General features: G+C 37.1%; 1 protein-coding gene across 4 annotated transcripts in view; it reads left to right on the plus strand.

The window, feature by feature from the left end:
• Positions 1-22,881, plus strand: part of BICC1 (BicC family RNA binding protein 1) — a 96,338-nt gene extending 73,457 nt beyond the window's left edge. For all 4 annotated transcript variants that reach the window (XM_072340830.1, XM_072340831.1, XM_072340832.1 and 1 more), the window contains 16 exons: positions 194-247; positions 1,191-1,385; positions 2,228-2,479; positions 4,540-4,671; positions 5,770-5,956; positions 6,958-7,116; positions 7,496-7,692; positions 7,954-8,095; positions 9,048-9,204; positions 10,549-10,711; positions 11,744-11,783; positions 12,451-12,605; positions 14,398-14,551; positions 17,141-17,301; positions 19,319-19,418; positions 19,935-22,881. In XM_072340830.1, coding sequence (XP_072196931.1) covers positions 194-247; positions 1,191-1,385; positions 2,228-2,479; positions 4,540-4,671; positions 5,770-5,956; positions 6,958-7,116; positions 7,496-7,692; positions 7,954-8,095; positions 9,048-9,204; positions 10,549-10,711; positions 11,744-11,783; positions 12,451-12,605; positions 14,398-14,551; positions 17,141-17,301; positions 19,319-19,418; positions 19,935-20,065 — 2,379 coding nt within the window. In that variant the 3' untranslated portion in view covers positions 20,066-22,881. The remainder of the gene's footprint in view (positions 1-193; positions 248-1,190; positions 1,386-2,227; positions 2,480-4,539; positions 4,672-5,769; positions 5,957-6,957; positions 7,117-7,495; positions 7,693-7,953; positions 8,096-9,047; positions 9,205-10,548; positions 10,712-11,743; positions 11,784-12,450; positions 12,606-14,397; positions 14,552-17,140; positions 17,302-19,318; positions 19,419-19,934) is intronic.
• Positions 22,882-23,119: the final 238 nt, after the last annotated feature.

The following is a 23,119-nucleotide window of genomic DNA, read 5'->3' on the forward strand; positions in this document are numbered from 1 at the left end:
TAAGCTGCTGCAATATTCACTGGTAGATCTTAAAGTGAGATTAAATCTTCAGCTACAGTTGAGACAACAGCAGGAATGTTACTGGATGTCACTTCAGTGTTGATTCTTAAAGAAAGCATTGATATTTTAATAAATATTAAAATGCCTCACTTGAAAATGTAATGCAGTGTTTTCTATATTTTTCCTCTTTCAGGTGTCAATAGCAGGACAGCCAGCTGGAGTGGAGTCTGCAAGAGTTAGAATTCGGGTAATAGCTGATTTCAGTGTGTTGCTCCTCTGAAAATACCTGCAAGGAAAATATTGCCGTGTAGATGTGAGGTCCTTAGGGTTGCTTGGCTCTGCCTTCTGACAGAAGAAATATAGAATGAACAAGTGTATCCACGAGTAATGTACAGAGGACATTTATATAGATTTTACTATTCACTTTCTAACTAACTCATGGATGACACTGAACACTGTATATTGTGTAAGAAGGAAGTGAAGTATCCCATACTGTGTTTAAAATTGCACCTTCATTTATGCTCCCCAGTTGACCTATAGAAGTTCAGGCATCCTGTGTGAATATAATTTAAAAGGCGACCACTATTGTTATTATGTGTATGGAAATGCTAAAATTATAGGGGAATTTGGTTGCATTCTCCACTCATAGCACTTCCTGTCTTCCCTTTCCAGTTTTGATTTGCGTGCATCATAGCATAGGTAACAAATCTAATAAATTGGGATCTTTTTTTCCCCCAGCAATAATTGTGGTCAGGTGTGTTACTTATACCAATGTGGGTCTTCAAAGGCATGAAAGCAATATTATGTAGCTTTGTACCTGATTTAAGAGCTCTAGTTATCTGTGGCAGAACAGAAGCTTTTCTATGGATATTCACATATGAGTTCTGTTAGCAGTGTGGATAAATACAGGTAATGAATTGGCTTTATGATTGCTACATAACTTTAAGAATTCCTATTATTTTGAACAAGCACAAAGAATTGCCATTAAAACAAACAAACAAAAAACCAAAACAAAGCATAAAACCTGATTCCTCAGAAAAGCAATGCCTTTTTATCTCCAGATAATGTCAAATGGATGTATTATATTAGTTTAATTATAACTGATCAATATGTTGTAATTCAGTAATAGCATTGTGTTAATTTTACTGAGCGTGACTTAGTTTTTCAATATTATCTGTTCAATGTTTTAGGAGCTGCTTCCATTGGTACTCATGTTTGAGTTGCCTATTGCTGGAATTCTGCAACCAATCCCTGATCCTAATTCTCACACAATTCAGCATATATCTCAGACATACAACATTTCAGTTTCCTTTAAACAACGCTCTCGAATGTATGGTGCTACAGTCATTGTCAGAGGGTCACAAAATAATACTAGTGCTGTGAAGGTAATGTCATCTTAAGGACGTTTCTGCATGTTGTACATGTACTTGTAACTTACATATCTAAGTATTATGTTAGTGTTATATCTTTTCTCATCCACACATGTGATGGCAAAATCACTTCTAAAATCTTAGTACTAATTCTTGAAAAACTAAATGCTGTAGATCAAGTGTGAAAATGTGGTACTTTTAAGATTAAAAGCTCAGCACATCATCAAGTAATGTTGTTGTTGTTGTTGTGTACCTCTTTAGATTTGCAACAATTCTGGAATGTGTCCTAATCCTGCCCACATCTTAAAGAAAAGCAGTAGTAAAAAGCCTTCCGGACTTCAGTTTTCTTACTGTGTAGTCAAATATTTAACTTTGAAATGTGCCTTGATGGTTTAAGTTGTTTTGCCAAGCTGGGATTGGGAGTTGTGAATTTAATAGACAAGGAACTACCATGAGCTTATTTATTGTGATAAAGTTAAGAAGCTTTTATTAATGACTGTCAGTGTGACAGATAAATATTGTCTCATAAGGGTGTATCTCAAGCCCATGAGAGTAACAGGCCAAAACTGAAAGATAAATTTTGCAAGTGTACTTACCCAATAAAGTCTCAATTGATTTTGTTATTGCTGTATGTGACCCAGGTGTTCTACTGAGATCAGTTTGATGTCTTAATGTTTATCTGCAGTGATGACATCTAAACTCTCCATTTTGTCGTGAAATGGAAATAGTGAAGTTTGTTATAAATCGAGTTTTTGATCAAAACAAATTTCTTTATCTTGAATGCCAAGTGCAGTCTGATGCAACTTTTGTGTTCCTGTTAGCAGCGTATCATCAGCTTTTTGTGTTTGCCCCTGCAGGAAGGAACAGCCATGCTTCTAGAACACCTAGCTGGGAGCTTGGCTTCTGCAATTCCTGTGAGCACGCAATTAGACATTGCAGCGCAGCATCATCTCTTTATGATGGGTCGAAATGGCAGTAACATCAAACATATCATGCAGAGGACTGGTGCTCAGATCCATTTCCCGGACCCTAGTAACCCACAGAAGAAATCCACTGTCTACCTCCAGGGCACAATTGAGTCTGTCTGTCTTGCCAGGCAATATCTCATGGTAGGTAAATGCTTGCAGTTAAACTTGCTTATGAAAATGCTAAGTAATGAAAAATAAAAAATGTACCCTTTTCACATGGGTCTAATGTAAGTCAGTGTTAGAAAAGAAGGTTTATTACATTGCAAAATGCTAAATCAGCTGACTGTTCTAATTTTGTCGGTGTTTTGTGTGTGTTTGTAGTTACTGAAAGTACTTGTGATCTGTGGTAGCGTGATTTGAAAAAAGGCTGTGGCAATATTAATGCAGCATAAGCAATTTGTATTTATGGTAAGTGTGCTCCTGAAAGGAAGGCAGACTGGAGGGTGAGGGGAGGAGTTATTGCTGTGTGCTGTGTTGTTGTGTTGTCCTCTTGTCTTATTTAGTCAACTGAAAAGCTGAGGGAAGAAGCAACTAACCAGATAAAATCTTAGCTGCAGTTCTGAAGCTGTGTTTTTCAGCCTCAGATATAAACACTTATCTTTAGTTATAAGTCATTTGACAAATTTAAGTAGCTGCAATCGTTCTGAGCTTCATTTAAAGCACTATTTTCTTGATAGTTTCTTCTCTGATGTAGTCCAGTGGAATCAAATTTCTATGTTTTGGAGCAATTTTCTGTGAGGTGGATCTGCATGCTGGCCTTCTTCCCATGGTCACGTTCGCTCCTGGCTCCTTCCAGCTGCTGTGGTTCAGCCAGAATAATAGTTGATGCTGTTTCACAGTCAGGCCTTAGAAGTGCCCTATAGAATGGGGGAGATGTGATATAAAAACAAAGGTCAATTTTTCAGGGATCTTCTAGCTAGAAGAATCTAGACACTTGCACCAAGGAAAGAAACGCCATAAAGGTTTGCAGAGTTGACAATATGCCTTTAATATGTACCCTTGTTTATGACATATGTAGTGTAGCAGTGCTACTTCTTCAGTAGATGCTTAATAATATGTCTGAATGGAAACTTTAGTATTAGCTAGTAACTAATATCATTGATAAGGCCATCTAATGTGTAAATTCTGGTTGTGTGGTCTCTGATAACATTGTTAGTCTGTTTCTAATCATGAGCATATTGCTTGCAGAGAAATATTCATATTAAGGCAATGATCATTGCAGTGATGAAGGCCAACTGTAAAAGGAAGGAAGAAGATGTAGTGACTTTTAACCAGTAGACGGAGTGAGAGAGCTTTGAGTCTTGATAAAATATTTTTGTTCTGTCTTCCCCTCATCTCCAACCCCTTGGTTTTATCATTATCTTAGTCAAATGTCTCTTTTCTTACTCACTTTCTTCCTGATACATGTGGTATAATATTTATTTCACTGTGAATCCAATTTTACAACAAGTAGAACTTGTCTTCTACTGACATGGTTGTTATTTGCAAGCAATCTAATAGTCCCTGGGTACCTTGAGAAGGATGCATTGCATTTATCTGTTTCATATTTTTTTTTTCTTGTTTGGTTGGTTGTTTTTTAGGGCTGGTTGTTTTTGTTGAGTATTTTTTCAGTTATTTTTAATTTGAAGCTTAGTATTTGAAAGGTTTCAGCGATGCCATCTATACTAGTGGAAAATCCTGATGTACCTACTGAGTATAGGAAAAGGAAAGTGGAAGTTGAACATTAGACCACAGTGACTGCAGAGACAATTGTTTAGAATTGTTTTCCATTATTCCAAGCTGAGTTTAATGTGGACTTCTTTTGTTTTCCCTTATTGAAGCTGAGTTTAACATGGACTGCTTCTGACAGTGCCTTACTCTGATTTGATATGTAATAGTTGTTTCTGAATTTGCATGCCTAGACACTCTTAATTTAGCTAGGTAGCTAACATGGGGCATATATGCACTGACTTGGATATCAACGTATTCAATATATCATTTCATCCTTACACCACCAAACTGTTAATTCAGAATCCAAGAGTAAAAAGCTATGGTTACATTCTTGTTGGCAATAAAGTGGCTTTACTTAAAACTTCATCCTTGGTTTTTGTTCTGAACTTAATACATCCTTATGCACGTGTGCAGCCTATATGTATTTCAGTTTACTGCTAACATTAATGTGAGGAAAGCATATGTTTAAATTTTTTACATCTGTTTTTCAGGGTTGCCTTCCTCTTGTGCTCATGTTTGATATGAAGGAAGAAATTGAAGTAGAACCACAATTTATAACGCAGCTAATGGAGCAGTTAGATGTCTTCATAAGCATTAAGCCGAAGCCAAAGCAACCAAGCAAGGTTGGTTAAAAGCTCATGTATTCATTTTAGGCATTCATGCTAGCTTTTCGGAGCCTTTGAGTTGACATGTGTGCCTTTCCTTCCTGTCTTAGTGGATTGTAAACTTGCAAAATATATACATATTTTCTGCTTGAAATATTAATTTAAATGTTGTGATAGTTCTCCTTTATGACAATTCAATCTATTCATTAAATATTTGCCAGTACAGTGATGAGGTCTTATATAGAAATACTGAGGTGAGGGGGAAAGAATAAGAGGGAAATAATAGATCTGATTAAGACCCAACCTTGGTTTTAAAGACAATCCTTGAATCATGCACCTCCCACATGATTGCAGTGTTCATTAGCAGTCAGAATTGCTTGAGAAAGTTTTAAGTCTGCATGAGAAGTTGAAGGGAAAAAAGCAACACAACGAATAGAATTACAGTTTATTTCTGGGAATTGATATTCTCAACATACTCAGGTAAATGTGCATATGAAGTACTGTTATCTGTACTATTGTACATACTGTTACAGCAGACATAATTATCTAAATAGTGTTAGCTATTCAACATCTCCATGCAGGGATACGCACAGTCCTCCACACCAAGAAGCAGTGTGAGGAGAATGTACAGGAGGCAAATAATTATGTTGTTCCTTAATTTTTCAGGTGTTACCTACGCCTTTTTATAGACAACTAGGAATTTGACTGCTTTAATATAAATTGTCTACTTTGATATGTAGAGCTCTGGTAAAAGAGTGTGAGGCTTAAATTATTGGATTGTTTTTCTAGGCCTTGGGGCACTTTGGAATTGGTATGCCAAATACCACCAAGGCTCAATAATTACCTGTTTTTAGAATCAACAATGATAACCATTGACAGAAAATACTTTTGTCATTTTTTGTTTGTGGAATGCATACTCAATTCCCAACCTAACCATTGAGGCCACTGAATTTAAGTATTGCTAATGGATGTTTTCTCATGCTATCTTATGCTGCTATGTTATTGTTAGGGGAGATTTAAGGGTTGCGCATGTTGCAGATGCATTATATAGCTGTTCATTACTGGTTTTCCTCTTCTTTCCTTTTGTTTTGCTCCTGTGTCTGTCTTTACCTCCAGTCTGTGATTGTAAAAAGTGTTGAACGAAATGCCTTAAATATGTATGAGGCACGGAAATGTCTTCTGGGACTTGAAAGCAGTGGAGTCACAATAGCATCAAATGCCTCTACTGTATCATGTCCTGTTGGTCTGTCTTGTCCTGGTTTGGATATCTTGTCTTCAGCAGGACTAGGGCTCACTGGACTTGGTATGTATTTTACTTTATTGATATATCTTGCTTTAGTTAATGGAAGCACAGGCTGTTACTTTAGACCTTAGTTACCAGTATCAAGTGTAGGACAGAAATATCTGGGTTTCCTGTCTGATATAATTTCATAGAAAGAATGGGTAGTCTGGACTAGAATTACTTTTCCTTCTTCAAGCTCTGCAAAGACCCAATTACCAAACAAGTACAGGACTGAATAACTCAACAAGAATTTTGTGACCAATTTAATGGCACTGATCCCCAGAATTCAGTGTTACCATCTGACTACCCTGCAGTCTGCCATCCAGGGGTGCTGTGCAATTCTGTTGCTGCTTTTGTCAAGATCACTCACATGCAAGTTACTGTGCCATTTGACTGTGGTTTTTGACATGGCTCCTGCTGTAATTTTTTTGTTGTGTCATTTTGTGCCTTCAGATTGGGTTTTATCTCATCTCAATATAATTCTGAACTGACTTCATAGATTGAGAGCTAGTTTGAGGAAATGTGTTTGGAGGATGATTGCTACCAGTACTGAAATTGCAAAAAGGATCTAAATAGTTCTTACTGTAGAAGTAGTAATTCAGTTCATGAGTTTTTCAGGAAAAAAAGCTGTTGTTTGAAATGAAAGCAAGGTTGTGAAGCGTGGTTGCTTTCTTATTTTGTAAGTGATGCTTCTGTGAAACAAGCTGTCAGAAGCGATGGAGGTAACACAATGGATGGCAAGCTTGAAAAGCAGTCATTTCAGACTGATGTTACAACACAGTCCAGTAGATGGATATGAAGAGTGCTACAGTTTTCAAATTTCCCAGGTTAAGAATCCTGGTGCTTAAGTGTGCTGTTTGCACCAAATTAACATCAGGCGTAATGTTAAGATCTGTCTGTAAGGTATATGCTGGTGCTACTCAGGTTGTTTCTTGTTTTCATTTTTATTGCTACTTAAAAACTTGCACGAATGTCTTTTATCAAGACTTAACTAAAGATTCACACGTGTAATTTTTTGGCAGGCCTTTTAGGTCCAACAGCGCTGTCTGTCAACACCTCAACTACTCCAAATTCTCTGTTGAATGCTCTCAATAGCTCAGTGAGTCCCCTACAGAGTCCGAGTTCAGGCACACCTAGCCCCGCTTTGTGGACAACATCTCTTGCTAACACAAATGCCACAGGTTGGTGGAATTTAAATGTGGATCAAATGGTTTTGTTGGTTGTTCAATAGTAAAGTGTAAGAATAACAACAGAGTGCAGAATCACTAATTTTTAGAGCATTAATTCCCAAGTTTTATGTTCACACAAATGAATAAATGTCATAATTTGGAGTTACAACTTTGTATTCATTTATAACACGCTGTCACATGCAACGCTTTCATCTGGCTAGTACCATAAACTTTGTTAAGCCACAAAGTGATGATTAAAGCATTACGTTTTTGGCATGTGATTCTAAAGGAAACTTCTTTGCGTGTCAAAACTACATAATGATAGGTATTTATTTGAATCACTGAGTTACATGAGAAATGTAACTACAGCATTACCATTATTCTTTCTTAGGTTTCTCTGCTATTCCACACCTAATGATACCATCAACTGCTCAAGCAACTTTAACTAGTATTTTGCTGTCTGGAGTACCTAATTATAGTCAAAACACTCCATCTCCACCACCGGGCTTGACTCCTGTTGAAGTCCATGTCAATGGCATGCAATCAGAGAGTAAAAAAGGGTCAGCTTCTTTAAATGGCCACGTGAAGGTAGGTGACATGATCTCCGTGAACCTTGTCTGAGGAAGTCTGAAGGGATGAAGAAGTGATGTTAGTAGATTCTGAAGGCTACTACGTTTTCAAATTGAACAGTAGTGTTTTTAAAACATTGTGTTATGTGCCCCTTCCTTCTTGAAAAATGGGGCATTCAAACATATTGTCAGAGATGAATCTTTTGCTTTTTTTGTGCAGACAGGCAGAATTTGAAATATTTTAAGTCTAACAATCGCTTCAATTTGACAATTGTTTCAGACCACAAATATCAAGTATGCTGCGCTGTCTGCCACTTCACTGGGAGAAAATGTGTTGAGTGCAAACCACAGTGATTCAGCAAGACAAACAAGCACACATGGTGCGTCGGAACAAGTAGCTGCCAAGTCAAATGGTACAGAAGGTAAGATTTGGGTGCTTTTTTCTTTCATAGTGTTTGTGTAGCCCACATGTGTTCACGAAACAAATGTACAACATCTGTAGGTTGTGATACAAATATGCAGTGCTTGTACAATTTTAGGGTTTTGCTTATAGCTGCTTAATTTCGTTGCTCATTTCTCTGCTGGTTTAAGCAATGTTTTATTTTTGCTTTTCAGTGCAAGGGAAGATTCAGTGCCTTTGATAGATTTATTCTTGCACAAAATTGTGTTGATCGAACCTCGATGATGCTGGCAAGCAGAATTTATTTGCACATTTTATAATAACATTTCAGTTGATTACTTCAGTTCCTGAAGTGCAGCATAAAGAGCTGTTCCCTAATTCTTGGAGGGAGGGAAGATCATTTCCTTTCTGAACTTGTGTAGATTTCTGTGAAGGCCCTGCTTCCCTTGCAAATGCTGACCAATAAAGGAGATGCTCTTAATGCTTATGGTCATCTGAGAGGCTGTCTGAATGAAAGATGCATCAACCAATGAAGGATATAAATATTAGCAAAAATACATTCTAAAGATATTTGAACATTAAGGGCAGTGCTTTTACTCCAGAGAAGATTCTCTGAGCACCTGACAGGATTTAACAGAACTAGATAACAAATTTGTTCATAATAATTAGTCACTTCTGATTACCTTAAATTTGTTTAATGTTACTTGGCTTTTACTTGAATAAAGAAAGAAAAATAATTGCAAGAAATAATAGATAATCTTTTGATGCTGATGTGTGGGTTTGTTGGCTCTTTTTAGTGCATCTGAACTTAAATTTCTGACTTACCTCAAACCAAGATGTTATTCCTAAAGACTGGGCTATTGCTGTAAGAAGGAAAGCAGGTTGTGCTTTTGTATTGTAGTGCACTTACTAAAGTAACAATCGCTACAAGATTAATGTGGTTCTTATAACCAGTCTCTTTATCGATCTTGTAGGTTGCAACGATGCTTTTGTAGAAGTGGGCATGCCAAGAAGTCCGTCCCATTCAGCAAATACCAGTGATCTGAAGCAGATGTTGAGCTCTTCCAAACAGGCCTGTGCAAAGAGGCAAGCAGTTGAATTACTGCAAGGCACCAAAAACTCTCACTTACAGTAAGCTCAAAGTGCAAAATGCAGATAAATGGAACTGTGACCATATGGGAATACATAGTATGTTTGTTTGTAGGTAGAATGGATGTTTTAGCTTCAGATATTCCAGAGATGATTTAAATTGAAACTGTTTTTTGTAATGTTCCCTCTGGTTTGCCTTGATTGCAAACTTTGAATAGTTTTGGTACGTCCTAGGGGTTTTTTTCTTTAGTTTGTACCTGTGACAGAGGAGAGGAGGAACACAAGAAAGATAAATGCTTTTTCTATCCCAAAAGAAAGGGCTTTTTTTGTTGTTAGGTTTTTGTTTTTCTAAAGGATGCTCTCTTGGACTTTGCCTTCTTATTGATTGTTTTGAGATCATTTCCCATCTGCAAGGGTGTTTGCTTTTGTGTGTATCTGAGGCAATTTCCTTAGTAGAAAAGCTACACGCAGGGCATAACAGCGTGTTCTCAAACACTGTTCTCAGTGACTTCTTGTTTGTTTTTTTTAATGACCTAGCAGTGGGAAGGGCTCTTTTGAGTCATGTGTCTTGTTCTTAATGAAATGTTTCCAAGTAATGTTAAGTAGCTTTTGGAAACTGTTTATCATGACTCTTTTGAGTTATTTTTTTCTTACCTCATTTACTTACGCTGTTAAAGCTATAATATATTATTTGAGTTCTGTTCTCACAGTTGAGAAATTCAATGATTTTGGACTCAGTTGTTTGTATGTTTTGTTCTTTTTGTTGTGATTACAGCACTCAATGTTTCCTTTTTTTTGTGGGATAATCATTTAAAATGTGAGTCCATCTCTGTGTTTTGAAGTAAGGAAGGAGGAGTGTACATTTAAATAGAGCAGGCACAGTAGAGCTTATGTTTAAGTATTTTTTCTTATTTATAAACAAAGGATTTCAATAGGAGGTACAAAGGCAAACAGAATTGCAACAGTTGATACACAGGGCTTCTGTTAAATTCCTCAGTTTCCATGACTTGTCTCTCTCTATCCTACTACTGTCAATCTGTTAGATGTGCTGAGCTGCTAGCCTCAGCAAGGCTAAATAGCATGGCGTTGTACTATGTAGGGATTGCATGTGAAGATTCCTGACTCCAGAAAGCTCAAATTTAGCCTCATAATTGGTAGCATACAAAGCAGCAATTTGTTTTGTTTCACTGACAGGAAAAAAACAGGTACGTATGGTTAAGGAAAGCTGAGACTTGGAAGCATTGTAAAAGATGAGGGATGCATGTTGGCTTTTGTTGAATTTTGCTGCCATTCTTCTGAAGGTAAAACTTGGTTAATGAAAACTTTTTGAATACTTACTGTTAAGGTGAGAAGGCTGGGATTTTTATCTTGACTTTGCTTCTTCAGTACCACCGACAGGTTGCTCTCAGATGCAGAGTTAAGTGCTTCCGAAAGTCCTATGGCTGACAAAAAGGCTCCTGGAAGTGAGCGAGCAGCAGAGCGAGCAGCAGCTGCCCAGCAGAACTCCGAAAGAGCACGTCTGGCTCAGCCATCCTATGTAAATATGCAGGTATGCTTCCCCAAATAGTCCTGCATCTAGTCCAAAACTTGATAATTGCAAAGCGTATGCACCACACAGTACAAAGGGGATTCTTGGCTAGCACACTGATGTGCCATTACTGTTTCCCAGAGAAATTATTCCTTCTTTCTAGGTACATGGATGTGGTTGTATCTGGGTTGGCTGTTTGGTTTTTAGATAGTGAAATAATGCTGAGGTACCTGGTCTTGTGAGGTTACATGAAATATGGTTACTTACCATGGGAATATGAGTGTGGTTTATAGGAGGCTTTTTTGAATCTATTGCCTTCCTTGCAAACTTTATATTTCCCTCAGTTCCAAATGATCTCCAAAGTAGTGATACATTATAGAAGGGTGAAAATAAGGTCACTTTTGTGCTGAAACTGCTATGATTACTGGTTATTTTTCACATAGTAGAGTGAGACCTTTTTGAGTAAGTAATTAAATACTATCACATGTCTCATAAAAACTTAATTTAGTAAAAGCATCAATCTTGCTTTCTTGGGAGTATGAAGAAACAGAAGAAATGTTCAGTCTTCAGCTCTAAGTAAAGGAAGACAAAGAGGGGGTTAAAATAATGCTTCTGTTGAATAAATAATTTCAGCACAAATTAAATTGCATAGCTATATGAATCTACACTTAAATACTTGTGTGCAAAGTCTTATTACTTTATGAAAATTGATATGATAACAGGTAAGATATTTTTTCCGTAAGGAATGTCAATGCAACTTCTTCTTTGTAACTTCAGGCTCGTCTTACAGTTATGTTTACTGAAGTAACCACACCAGTTATATCTTAGTAATATACATTAAACACTACTTATACAGAAAGAATCTGCCTTTTTAAATAGTGCCGCAGCCTCACCTAAATAGAGATAATTATTCAAAATTCACCTACATTTGTATGAAAGCATTTTACATACAGGGGAAACTTCCAGTTATTGATAGCCTGTGAAATAAATTGTTTTTATAAAGATCTATTTTAGAATGATAGGTAAACTCTCTTCTGTTTGTTTAATTTATAGGCATTTGACTATGAGCAGAAGAAGCTACTAGCAACCAAAGGTATGTGAATAAACAGAGACTTCTGGGACAGTTGTGAGTTCATCCCTGAAATAATTCTCTAAAGGTTCAGCTGTATAACTCCACTTGTAATCAAATTTAAAGCTGATAGTAAAACATTTATTTTTCATGTTTCAAATCTGTTTTTTAACACCAACATAGTATGAAATAATCGTAGTGTTAGAGAAGTTGCACATGGGATACTGTGTGAGTATATCCATATGCATATGACTGTTTTTTTTTTCCCAAAAGCCTCTCAGCTTTAGTTGCTGTAATTGACTTTATTTAAATGAAGTTTAAGTGTTAGGATGTTTGCTGTATTTGCTAAGTTCATCATTATTTCAGGACTAGATGAAGTTACAGAATTCATAAGGGACATAAAAAGATAAGAGTCTTTTGACCTTGTTTAAAAATAAACTGAATATGCTTGCACCTGAGAAAAAACAGAATCTGTTTTGATACTTGGAATATTTTTTTACTTGCTTGCAACCCTATGGGGTTTACTTTTAGCTGAATAAATTGCCCTCAGAAGGGGTAGAATTCGATCTGTAGCAAATGGAAGTGATAAAATGACTGGTGTGTAGAAGTCTTGGCATATGTGACTTCAGTATTATCATCTCAGTACCTCCTTTAAGGTTGAGGTTTACTAATTTGTCTCTTCGTTTCTCAGCTATGTTAAAGAAGCCGGTTGTAACAGAAGTGAGAACTCCAACAAATACTTGGAGCGGGTTGGGCTTCTCTAAATCTATGCCTGCAGAAACAATCAAAGAACTAAGAAGAGCTAATCATGTATCATATAAGCCATCTATGACAACTACATATGAGGTATATAGAAACCACGGTGTAATGGAAGTGTATTTCTTGTCAATGATGGTGATAAATGTTACTTTTAAGAAGTCTGTAACTTAAAAAGTTAAAGATTGTAGCTTTTAGGTACGCTTCCTTGCTGTACCTGTTTCTCTGCTCCCTTTTTCTTTATTTCAGTCCTGCCTCTATAAAATATAAGCAATGTCTTTCTCCCGGTCTGGAATTTTGGACAACTTTTCTGTAGGATGTACCTATCTTTAAATTCAAATGAGATATTTAACAATAGGGTGAAGGGTACTGTGATGTTCCCCAGTTGATACAAACTTTGTGTGACTTTCAACTATATGAAATAGATTTGGAGGTTGGTATTGAGTTTGCAGCAGCAACTCTGGGAGAGAGAAGAAGCAAACAAACTCTGTATCTTTATTTAGAGTTGTTTTTATACTAATGGAGATAAGCTGGATTTTTTCCCTCAGACTATGATACACTACTAAAGCTCTCTAAGGAAAGACATTCTAAGAATACTGTGTTTTAGTCCCTTGGACTCTGCCTACGTACAAACCATAGACTTAACTGCTTCTAGTGAAACCTTGGGATTCCTGTCGCTCTTGTTTCCACAATAGCTCATAGCAAACATGTGAGGAAAAATAAAAATCTTGCATTCTTTGCTTCTTGCTTCCACTTAAGTCTTCTATGCCATTAGTGTCAGAGGCTGTACTGCCACACTTTCTCCCCTGCATGTGTGTTTTTGATGTGAATTGTGTGGGATATACTGAGAGCCCAGCCTCTGAACAGACGTGGTGTTGGTATTATAGTCTACTGTCTGGGAAGTTAATTTGTAAAATGAGCTCACTGAACATTTAAACTTCTCTGTGATATTTTAATGGATGTTTAGTTATCCAGAAAAACTGACTGACATCTTCTTTTGCTTTCCAAAGTTTAACCATCACAATGATCAAATGCGTTGTAGAAGCCTGGCCTCTTCTTGCTTGTCTGGGAAACTTGGAGTAGATCCATTCTGTTCTTCAGTTGTCAAATTTGCTAACCTTATTTCATGCATTCCTGATTTTGCCAATGACAAGGAGCTTTTGCTTATTTCACCTGTGGTGTTGATTTTTTTTTTTCTTGAAAGTTAAGCAACTTTTATACTGCTTAAGTTGTGCTTTTCAGTTAGGATTTGATGCAGATATATGGAGTTCAGTTGTTCACTGAATTCTCTTGTCTTCAGTTCATGCAAGTAAGTGGTATCACCCCAATTTTGGGGTATGTCCACCCCAATTCCATAGTTAACTGCTGCTTTTCAGGGAACGTAGCCTTAATTGGGAACACTGACTAGCAGTGCTGAAAAGAGTTGATAATTAGGTCTTTGTAGAAATATGAAAGTCTGCTTTAAAACAAATTTTCAGGCTGTTGCATAATTGTTGCTATACAGTGTAGTAGTTAAGTAGTGTATAATGGATCCACTTCCCTCCAACTAGTGACCAGGAAGGAATACAGTATACAGACCGCTTTGTTTGCCACTTGTGTGGGAATGTGATACCATGGAACCTTTGCAAACAAACTTAGGAATACTGAGTAATTGATTCTGAAGTGTGGTCTTTAAACTTCTGTTTGAAATCCTGAAACCACATGTTTTAAACACCTGCTGTTTTTGTGTCTGGTTTACGATTATTTTCCAATTGATCAACTGCCAAGAAGATGCTTAAAAGTATTAAAGTTGGAGTTTTTTAACTGAACTGCTGGAAAGAAAACATTTGAATCACAATTAAACTTCTGTTTTCTGCCCAAATTTTCTTTCCACAACTTGCAGGGTTCATCAATGTCCCTCTCACGATCCAACAGTCGGGAGCACCTGGGAACTGGCAGTGAATCTGATAACTGGAGAGATCGTAATGGCCTTGGACCCACAGCTCATGAATTTGTCTCCTCAATTGCCAGCCCCAAGCGGAAACAAAATAAATCAGGTTAATAATGTCTTAAGAGCTGATTGTTATTATTTTAAAACCCAATTGATACCAGTAAATATTTTCTCTAATATTTGTATTTCCTGACTACATCACTAGGGATTCAAATTACTGTTGCCTCTAAAATGAATTAATAAACTTCGGGTTTCTTTTCTGTTGTTGTTTTACAAATTGGAAAGTGAAGGCATATGTAAGATTGTGTATCGTAATATACAAGTAATGGTCCAAAAGGAAAACCTTTGAGGAATTTTTTTCAATTCAAGACATTTTTTCTAAAAGATCTTTGCTGTCTTGGAAGGCTTTTTCAAGGTGTACAACCTTAATAAAAGCTTATTTCTAGTCTACCATAGTTCTGCTGTTATCACTGCAGCAGCAGCCAGGCTTTTATTGGGCTATCTGCTAGCTGTTGGAGCGGCTATAATCTGTACTGATAGTGAATTTTAAAGCATTCTCTTTATGATGATAAAAATAATGTGTTTGGCTAGACCTAGCACATGGTGTTAAACACTCATTTCCTTGGATGCAGGCTGTCTTTTAATTCCTTTTTTAAAAGAAAAAGTAAAGTTTAAAACTTAAAGATCACAACTTTACTTCATCCACATGCTTTGAAACTTCATTTCATTTTTCAGTAACTTAACATATGCCTTTTTGAAAGAGAACAAAGACAAGGAAATAGAGAATTTGGGCCCAGACTGTCTGATGGCATTATGGCTGTTTTTACTTTTTTCTGTTCTTCATACAAAGGTGAACAAAACCTAAATCCCAGACTAATTGCAAAGCACACAGATAATAAAAATGAAGTTGGACATCATAGGAATGGATAGTTTCAATTCAAGTAAATATTTGTGGTTGGTAGACTTGTAATGTTTTGTATGATATATGTAATATATTTCTAAGAAGTATATTAGTTCAACATGGAATGGCTGCGTGCATTACTTGAAGTACTCAGGGTATTGAAAAGATGAAAAATTTCTTTGAAATCATGCCAGTATTTCAGTGTTAATTGAATAAAATGGAAGTTTGGCCTAAATAAGGAAAAAAATGTAAATGTATTTACTTGCACATTAGAAGAAAATCTGGAATTTGAATGAATGGACAGCGTGGGAATTCTCAGGCTGCTGTCACTGTTGCATTTTCCATAGGAGGGAAGGGAAGGAGATCAATGAAACAGCTATGAATTGGCTGGACTAATGTTTGTGTTTACCTTAACGTGGGATTGTGTAGTATTCCTACAATGCAAGATTTTTATGGTCACATAGTGAGTGCTGTTGGGCTTCTGCTTTGTTTTTAAATAATTCTTCATGATTGCCTCACTAATAAGTATCTCATAATTTTGTTGTTTTTAGTACACTACTGTCTCGCATAAACTTCCCCATGTGAAGGATCATTGATTTCTCTTTGAGTATCTTGAGTATTATTTTCCTCTGATGCAGAAGAAATGAAGGCAGCCCCTTTTAAAGTCTAAAATGCCAACGTTGTACTTGCATCATCTGTCAAACCTAATTTCATATTTTCAACACTGAACATTGAGTAGTTCAGTTCACTATCTTAGAAAATTCTCTTTCAAAATGAAGCCACAGTTGGTGGGGGCACGTGCGGTCAAATTAACAGTTTGGGTACTTTCTAAGTAGTTTGTTCCCAGAAAATAAGAACCCTAGCAAAGCACATGTGAAAAGTGGTGTTTTTACAGCCTGCTGTTGGCTGTCAGTAGTGAAGACTATAGCAGAAAGATCTGGAGCAATCTGAATTTCACTCACCTGGAAAAGTACCCTTTTACTCTATACTCAGGTGTCTGTAACAAGTGACCCCATTTACACGTTCCTGATGCAGTCCTGGGCAGCTACCTTTGCTCTTGTTGTGCAATGGGAGGAGAAATCATTATTAACTGTCTGGTCTTGTAGTATTGCAGTGTACTATCAGTATGCATGTGCAGAGGAAATGGATTACTCAACAAAATCTGTTTTCTTAGAAAACCCAGCCCTTAATTTATTTTTTTTTTTAATATACCTTTTAGGGAAAGTAATCTAAAATTATATAGGTAGCGTACTTCCAGATGTGGTCTTTATAAAGCTATTTCACTCATTTCTTTTGTCTGTGACATACTGAAGTGATAACCAAATCATGCAGCTACTCTGGTCTCGCTACCAAGAATGCTCTGGCATGATATCCCCATCCCAACCAGAAGTAGCTGGTGGTGGTCATAAGCAGTGATGTTTTCCAAAATACTTACTGGAAAAAAGAGGAGAAGGGCTTAAGGACGGGGGAAAAGCAATGGAGCATTGCAGTTCTTTCCCCTTTATGAGGTCCTGAGTTGTATCCAGGTGACTGTTTGCTTAATGTGATTTTATTGCTTCAAAGATTCACCTGAACATCTTTTAATTGAAAATAAATGTGGAAGTTAGCAAGAAAAATCACTTCAATCTGATTGTTGTCTCAGTGCACTTAAAGGTGCATTTTGATTTTTTTCCTTCCTCTTATTAAATAAAATTAAATTAGGTTGACTACTGAAGGTGTAATTGAATACAGCGTTATTGTGAGAAGTGTGCACTTCTGTGGCATGACTGAAAATTCCCCTTTCTTTCCTTTCAGCTGAACACTATCTCAGTAGCAGTAATTACATGGACTGCATTTCCTCGCTGACCGGAAGCAATGGCTGTAACCTGAACAGCCTCTTCAAGGGATCTGATCTGCCTGAGCTGTTCAGCAAACTTGGTTTGGGCAAATATACAGATGTATTTCAACAGCAAGAGGTCAGTGTTCTTTTGCTAGGTGTCTTTGTGTTGATAGTGTGTTTTATAACAGTAGCTGTTCTGTTTCTCGAACAAATGTGTGTCATCTCTCATCAATTTCCAGTCAGCTTAGCATGAATATGATTTCATCATGTACCTCTTAATTTATATAGAAAACTGAACTGATATCTTCTTTCAAGGAAGTTGTAAACCTTCGCTCTTACATATAAACTAGGATGATACCCTGAATTTAATAGTTGTCAGTCTGTAGTTTATGGAAATCTAGTTTACCTTTAGCAGCAACATCTCAGCTACAGCCAGGTGTGCAGACATTCATTTGTTGCTTCATCCTGTGCAACAGTGGAACGGACATTGTCTGTTCCCAGCGGGGAGATTGGGCTAGTCACGTATGGGACCTTCTCTCTTCTACCTCTGCACCCACTAAGTCAATATCTAACCTTAGGTCAGGTGCTAGTATTCTGTGGCCGCAGAATGCTGTTGTCAATTTGGTTATCCATTGGTCGCTTAATCTGGTGACAGATAATTTGTGTCACAAGAGCACTGTGAGCCCAACTACAAGACTTGCTGGCTTATACACAGAGTACCCAATCTTTTCCTGAAAGCGCTGTCATGTGGGAAGCTTTGTGTGTCATATCACACTGCTGGCATTGGTTGTACTAGGGAGCAAAGCACAGGTACGTCTGTGTGAGTTGTGTCAGTGCTGCTGATCCATGGTAGAGGGGAGGTAGATTTAGTGTTTTTTATAAGTTCTGGATCATGTGTTTGCTTTGCATCTTTATCAGCAGTGATTGAGTCTGCACCAGTTGCTGGTCTCAAGTTTGCATCTGCATGTTTGGTCACAACAGACCATCCAAATTGGGTATTTGCACAGACTGCTTTATTAGCAGAACTGTATGTGTGTTCAAAAGAACCAACAGAGTGGACCTTTCATTTACTTGAGTTTCTCCAGTAGCATACAAGTGTTCAGGTTTGCTTCTGTGGGAGGAAAACTGCTTTGTGCACATCAGGGCAAGTGTATATAGCAGGATTCCAAGGGTAGGCATGAGGCAAACTTGTACCTTCTGCACTCTAGGTTACTGATGATGTGTATGCACTCGTACAATCATCCTGAGTCCACTGAAATGTGTTGCCATTTCAGCCCAAGGCAGCTGCACCTGGTGCATTTCCTGATAGTGCTTCTCATCTCTAATATTTCTTTCTTGTTGCTGTGGAGGAATTTTATTTGTGCAACCAGTCTGTGTGGCAGGGTCAATATTCAGTCTGAGTGAATACAAATCCAGCTGTGCCTCAGTTAATTCTGTGTGCTGTTTGGCTGGTTTATCTCCTTTGTACTCCTTTGCATGTTTAATAATGCCCATGCTAGCCATGCCCATTAATGCCCATTAATCCTTTCCTATTACTGTGAGGCTACTCTTGGTGCCTGAAAAAAAGAAGTGGCTGTGTTGGTTTCTGACACTAAAAATGACTTTTGTCTGATGGGATTTTCATTTTTATTTGTTTAATCTCAAGAGTTGCTGATTAAGTGTGATGAGCCAAGCAGTTTGGCCAGAGCAATTTCTAACTAAGCAGTTTTCCACGATATTTCCATGAGTTGTATGAGGAGCAGCAGACCACAAATGTCCATGGTTGCGCACACTTTCTATGTTGTGAAACGCTCGGTGCTTTAACTCAGTTACATCACTAGTAGTTGGGCAATCTTCCCCTAAATTAGTGAAGTCTGAAACACCAACTGTATCTACAGGCACGTCTACCTGACTGCTTCCGGTTGTGCTGCAGTAATTCTGCTATACATGCAATTTCAGTAGTCAAAGTTAAATGTGGTTACTGAATCTTCTGTGATTTCTACAACTGCATTCTGTCAAAGATAGCCAAGTGAGAAACTTTGATGAAGTCCTATGGAACACACCAACTGCAGTGGGGAAAAAGAAAGCAAGACTATTCTGAACCAACACTTAGAACTTGGTAGTTTTGGAAAAAGACTTGTTTTACCTGAATTTTCTATTTCTTTTCACTCTAGATTGATCTGCAAACGTTCCTTACTCTTACTGATCAAGATTTGAAAGAATTAGGCATTACCACTTTTGGCGCCAGAAGAAAAATGCTGCTTGCAATCTCGGGTAAGGAAACAACTTCGCACAGGTTTTCATTTGCTGATTTTTAGTCTTTTGTTTCCTTCTCATTTGAGTTGTGTGTTTATAGTAGTCAAAGGATCTTGGTAAGATTGAAAAGTAAGGATCTAGTCCCCAGAGGTCATGGTGACTCAACTCTAATCAGAAGGCACTTGAAACCAGACTTAATGGAGCTTTCACGCTCCTCATAGCTGGAAGCAGTTCACTGGTATATTTTTGCTTAGTTTTTTGCTCAAAGTCAGTTGTTTCAACAAAATGAATAGTTTGGAATGAAATGCCTTACTTGGAATTATGAGGTTGTTTTGTACCCTATGTGCAGAAAGAAGACAAAACATCATTTCTTAGAATGCATTTTAGTTAGCATGCGATGCCTTGCTATGTATTTTTTCTAATTGCAATAAAATGCTGCTACATGGAATTCTGTTACGTGGGAATCCTGTTTTGGTGTGCTTATAGGTCAAAATATTGCATTTCTGATGAGAGTTGCTTTTCTCAACGTTGCAGAACTGAATAAAAACCGAAGAAAACTTTTTGATCCATCAAACATACGTGCCTCATTTCTGGAAGGTGGAGCAAGTGGAAGACTGCCACGTCAGTATCATTCGGACATTGCTAGTGTCAGCGGTCGCTGGTAGCAGTAAGTTGTGGCTCAAGAAGTCAACTGTAAAAGACGGACATGGCAATCCTGTGGACAGCCTTCACTGCACACCACCCTCTGCACTTTGGGAGTCTGGGTATCAAGGACCAAAGCGTTTTGTCTGCACGATACTGTGCCAAAAATAAGAGAAAACACTTTTTTGTCTGTTGTCTTTCAAAACACCAAATGTGGGTTACGTTTTACTCAAGTAGATTGGACAGATTTTGCAATAATAATAATAATATAGGGTTCTTTGTTTAGTATTTTATTACCTATATCTATAATGTATGCACTGAATTTTTACTTTGTTGAATGAAGGAAGAATGAAGGGCTGGGATGCCAGAGAGCATAGATTTTGCTTTTTATCAAGATGGATTTTTCTGGTACTGCTTAAAATAATTATTGAGGTCTTTCTGCACTTTACATGTTCTGATTTCTTGTCCTGTGGAAATTTATTCCTCTCATTTCCATATCAATTTTTATATTGGCACTAATCAATTATTTTTTTTTCAGATGTTCCTGCATTAGGTCACATCTCACTATAATGGTACTATAGGAGCTGGTTCTTAGGCATTTTTCCCTTCTCTCTGTCTCCCAGTAGCTACCTGAAGAAACTGTTCTAAAATCAAGCCACGTGCTAGTGGACCAGTCCTATTATGCTATGGTGAAGCAGTGTAGTGCTGCTTGCAATTAAACTCACTGTAACAGATGCAATGAAAGACCAAAATGGACCTTGCAATATTAACCCTTTGCAGCCATCATATTTAACTGCTGCCTGTTATGCTAAAACGGTTTTTAATGGTTGTCTCAAAGCAAAGGGCTATTTTTAGTATCCTGCCACTAAAGGACATTTATTTATATCAGACTTTTATTTTTAGATCCTATGCATCTACAATATGTAACAGATTGTACCGATCTACTGCAGACTTATGGTAGAGAATGAAAGGCATTCATCAAACTAGAGCTCCGGGCTGTCAGTTTGATTAAACAGAACTAATCTAATTTGACAAGACAGCAGTGTTGCCATTTAATAAATGACGAATATTACTTACGTGAATATGCATGCAGCGATTAAGTTGACCAACTTGAAATGGATGTAATAGTGTGTTTTGTTCAGTTGAGATTTGTAATGGTCAGCTGCAGAAGTGTTTAAAAATCTGGAGATGAACTATTTCTGAAACAAGTTATGTTCAACAGAGTCCACGTTATAAGTGGCGAGAGCTAACTATTGCATCCTTATACTGTGAAAGTCCAAATAATTTGACAATATGATTCCTCTGTCTTTATGAGCGTCTTGTTATGCGTTTATGAAGGGTTCTCGTACGATGAAGGACTTCCTAAAGTGCCTCTTTCTGCAATGCAATATGACATTTCCAAGCATTATGTTTTTGAAAAGCATTCCCATGAGAAATATTATGAATTACCTCTACTGTAATGTATTATTTATGTTTGGTGTACAAGCCTTTCGAGAATGGACATAAACCACTGTCAAGTGCTCTGAAACAGAAGGCATTAGAGTAACATTTACAGTAGTTGGTTTTTATGCAAGAATGGGTGAGAAATAGTTTTGACACTTTCCAAGGATAATTCTTTCAAGGTGAGAAAACAGTGATGTATGGATAAATTTGCACACACAAAGGGAATTTAAAGAAATTGTTACTTGAGGGCATAGATGATCAAGCAATAATACCAAGTCTTGTGGTTAGAAAAATATAACTGCTCAGTACTTATTTCAGCCATATCTACTTAATGGTGTATAGCTGGGTGACTTCCACTTTTGATCAAATAGCGGTAGCTTACTCTGGGTTGGAAATTGTTTTTTGGATTGGAATGGATAGAACCGCATCTTGTATTTGCACAGCTGTTCACATCAAAATTCTTGCGCTCAAATGTTGTAGGTAAATATCCACTTATCTGTGAGGTATTTGTGTGTGTTGCACAGGCAAGAGCAACTTCCTGCCATGCCTTGTGGAAGCCACAACTCCTAATTCAAGAAGTATTTACGCTTGTGCTTGCTTATAAGCACGTAGGTAGCTCCACTGACATGGACTGACTTATGTGCTTAGCAATGAGCTTTCATTTAAGTATTTTCATTTTTAAGACTAGTTGGAGAATCAAGAAGTTTTCAGTTACGTTCATTTTCTGAAATATTTTAATGACATACTCAGCAACACTTTGTACAGAGTTTTCTGCAACCCCTTCTTGCTTACTTTGTCTAAACCTAAAAGCATCAAAAATACCTTTACAGTCTTAAATTTTAATCTTTCATAAGTACATGCTATGTATCTAGACAGTACTATATATTTGGAAACTGAACTTATTACAGTATTAAGTTGATGTGGTCTTTTCCTGAGCAGTGCTTATATCATCTACACCAGAGTGAAGAATTTCCCATTAACAGCATGATTTTCAATAGGGCTTCACACACAAAAAAGAACACACTGGAAAATGAAAATTTCTCACTTATTTTAATTCCACAAAGGGAATATGACAGTACAACATACCGTATTGTTAGTGTTATATTATGCACAAATATTTGACTTGCTACATAAAAATGTTAGTTTTAAATCTGTGCCTTAATAGTGACCAGTTATCTGTAAATATAGAGCAGATACAGATTGTATTTTTGTGGGTTGTGTCCTTTTAGTGATTTTTAAAAAATAAAAATGAAGATGAAATTAAAGCATTAAAAATGGGAATTTTCAAAACTAATCAATGTTGCATAAAATAAATTTATATAACTGCCTTGTATTCTGATTGGTTGGTGAAGTATTTTTTCCATTTAGACCCAGTTCCAGGGATGCTTGCTTGTTAATAAAATATGAAAAGCAGTATTTCATATAATTGCAATGTTTCTTTCACTCGCTTCTACTACATGTCACTGTTCTTCCCATGTCATGCACAGTACAGTTAGCTTTGAACTGAAAGTACCTTCTTGGCTGTACGGTTCAGTTCAGAGCAGGTGCTAATGATTCAGCTTATGTGGGTTTCGTTCTTCCTTTTGGTCTTCCCATTTTATGCTTTACTCAAATTAATGTTCTTGGATCACTGA

This window comes from Excalfactoria chinensis, chromosome 6, assembly GCF_039878825.1.
Source record: "Excalfactoria chinensis isolate bCotChi1 chromosome 6, bCotChi1.hap2, whole genome shotgun sequence".
In the NCBI taxonomy this organism is placed as follows: Eukaryota; Metazoa; Chordata; class Aves; order Galliformes; family Phasianidae; genus Excalfactoria; species Excalfactoria chinensis.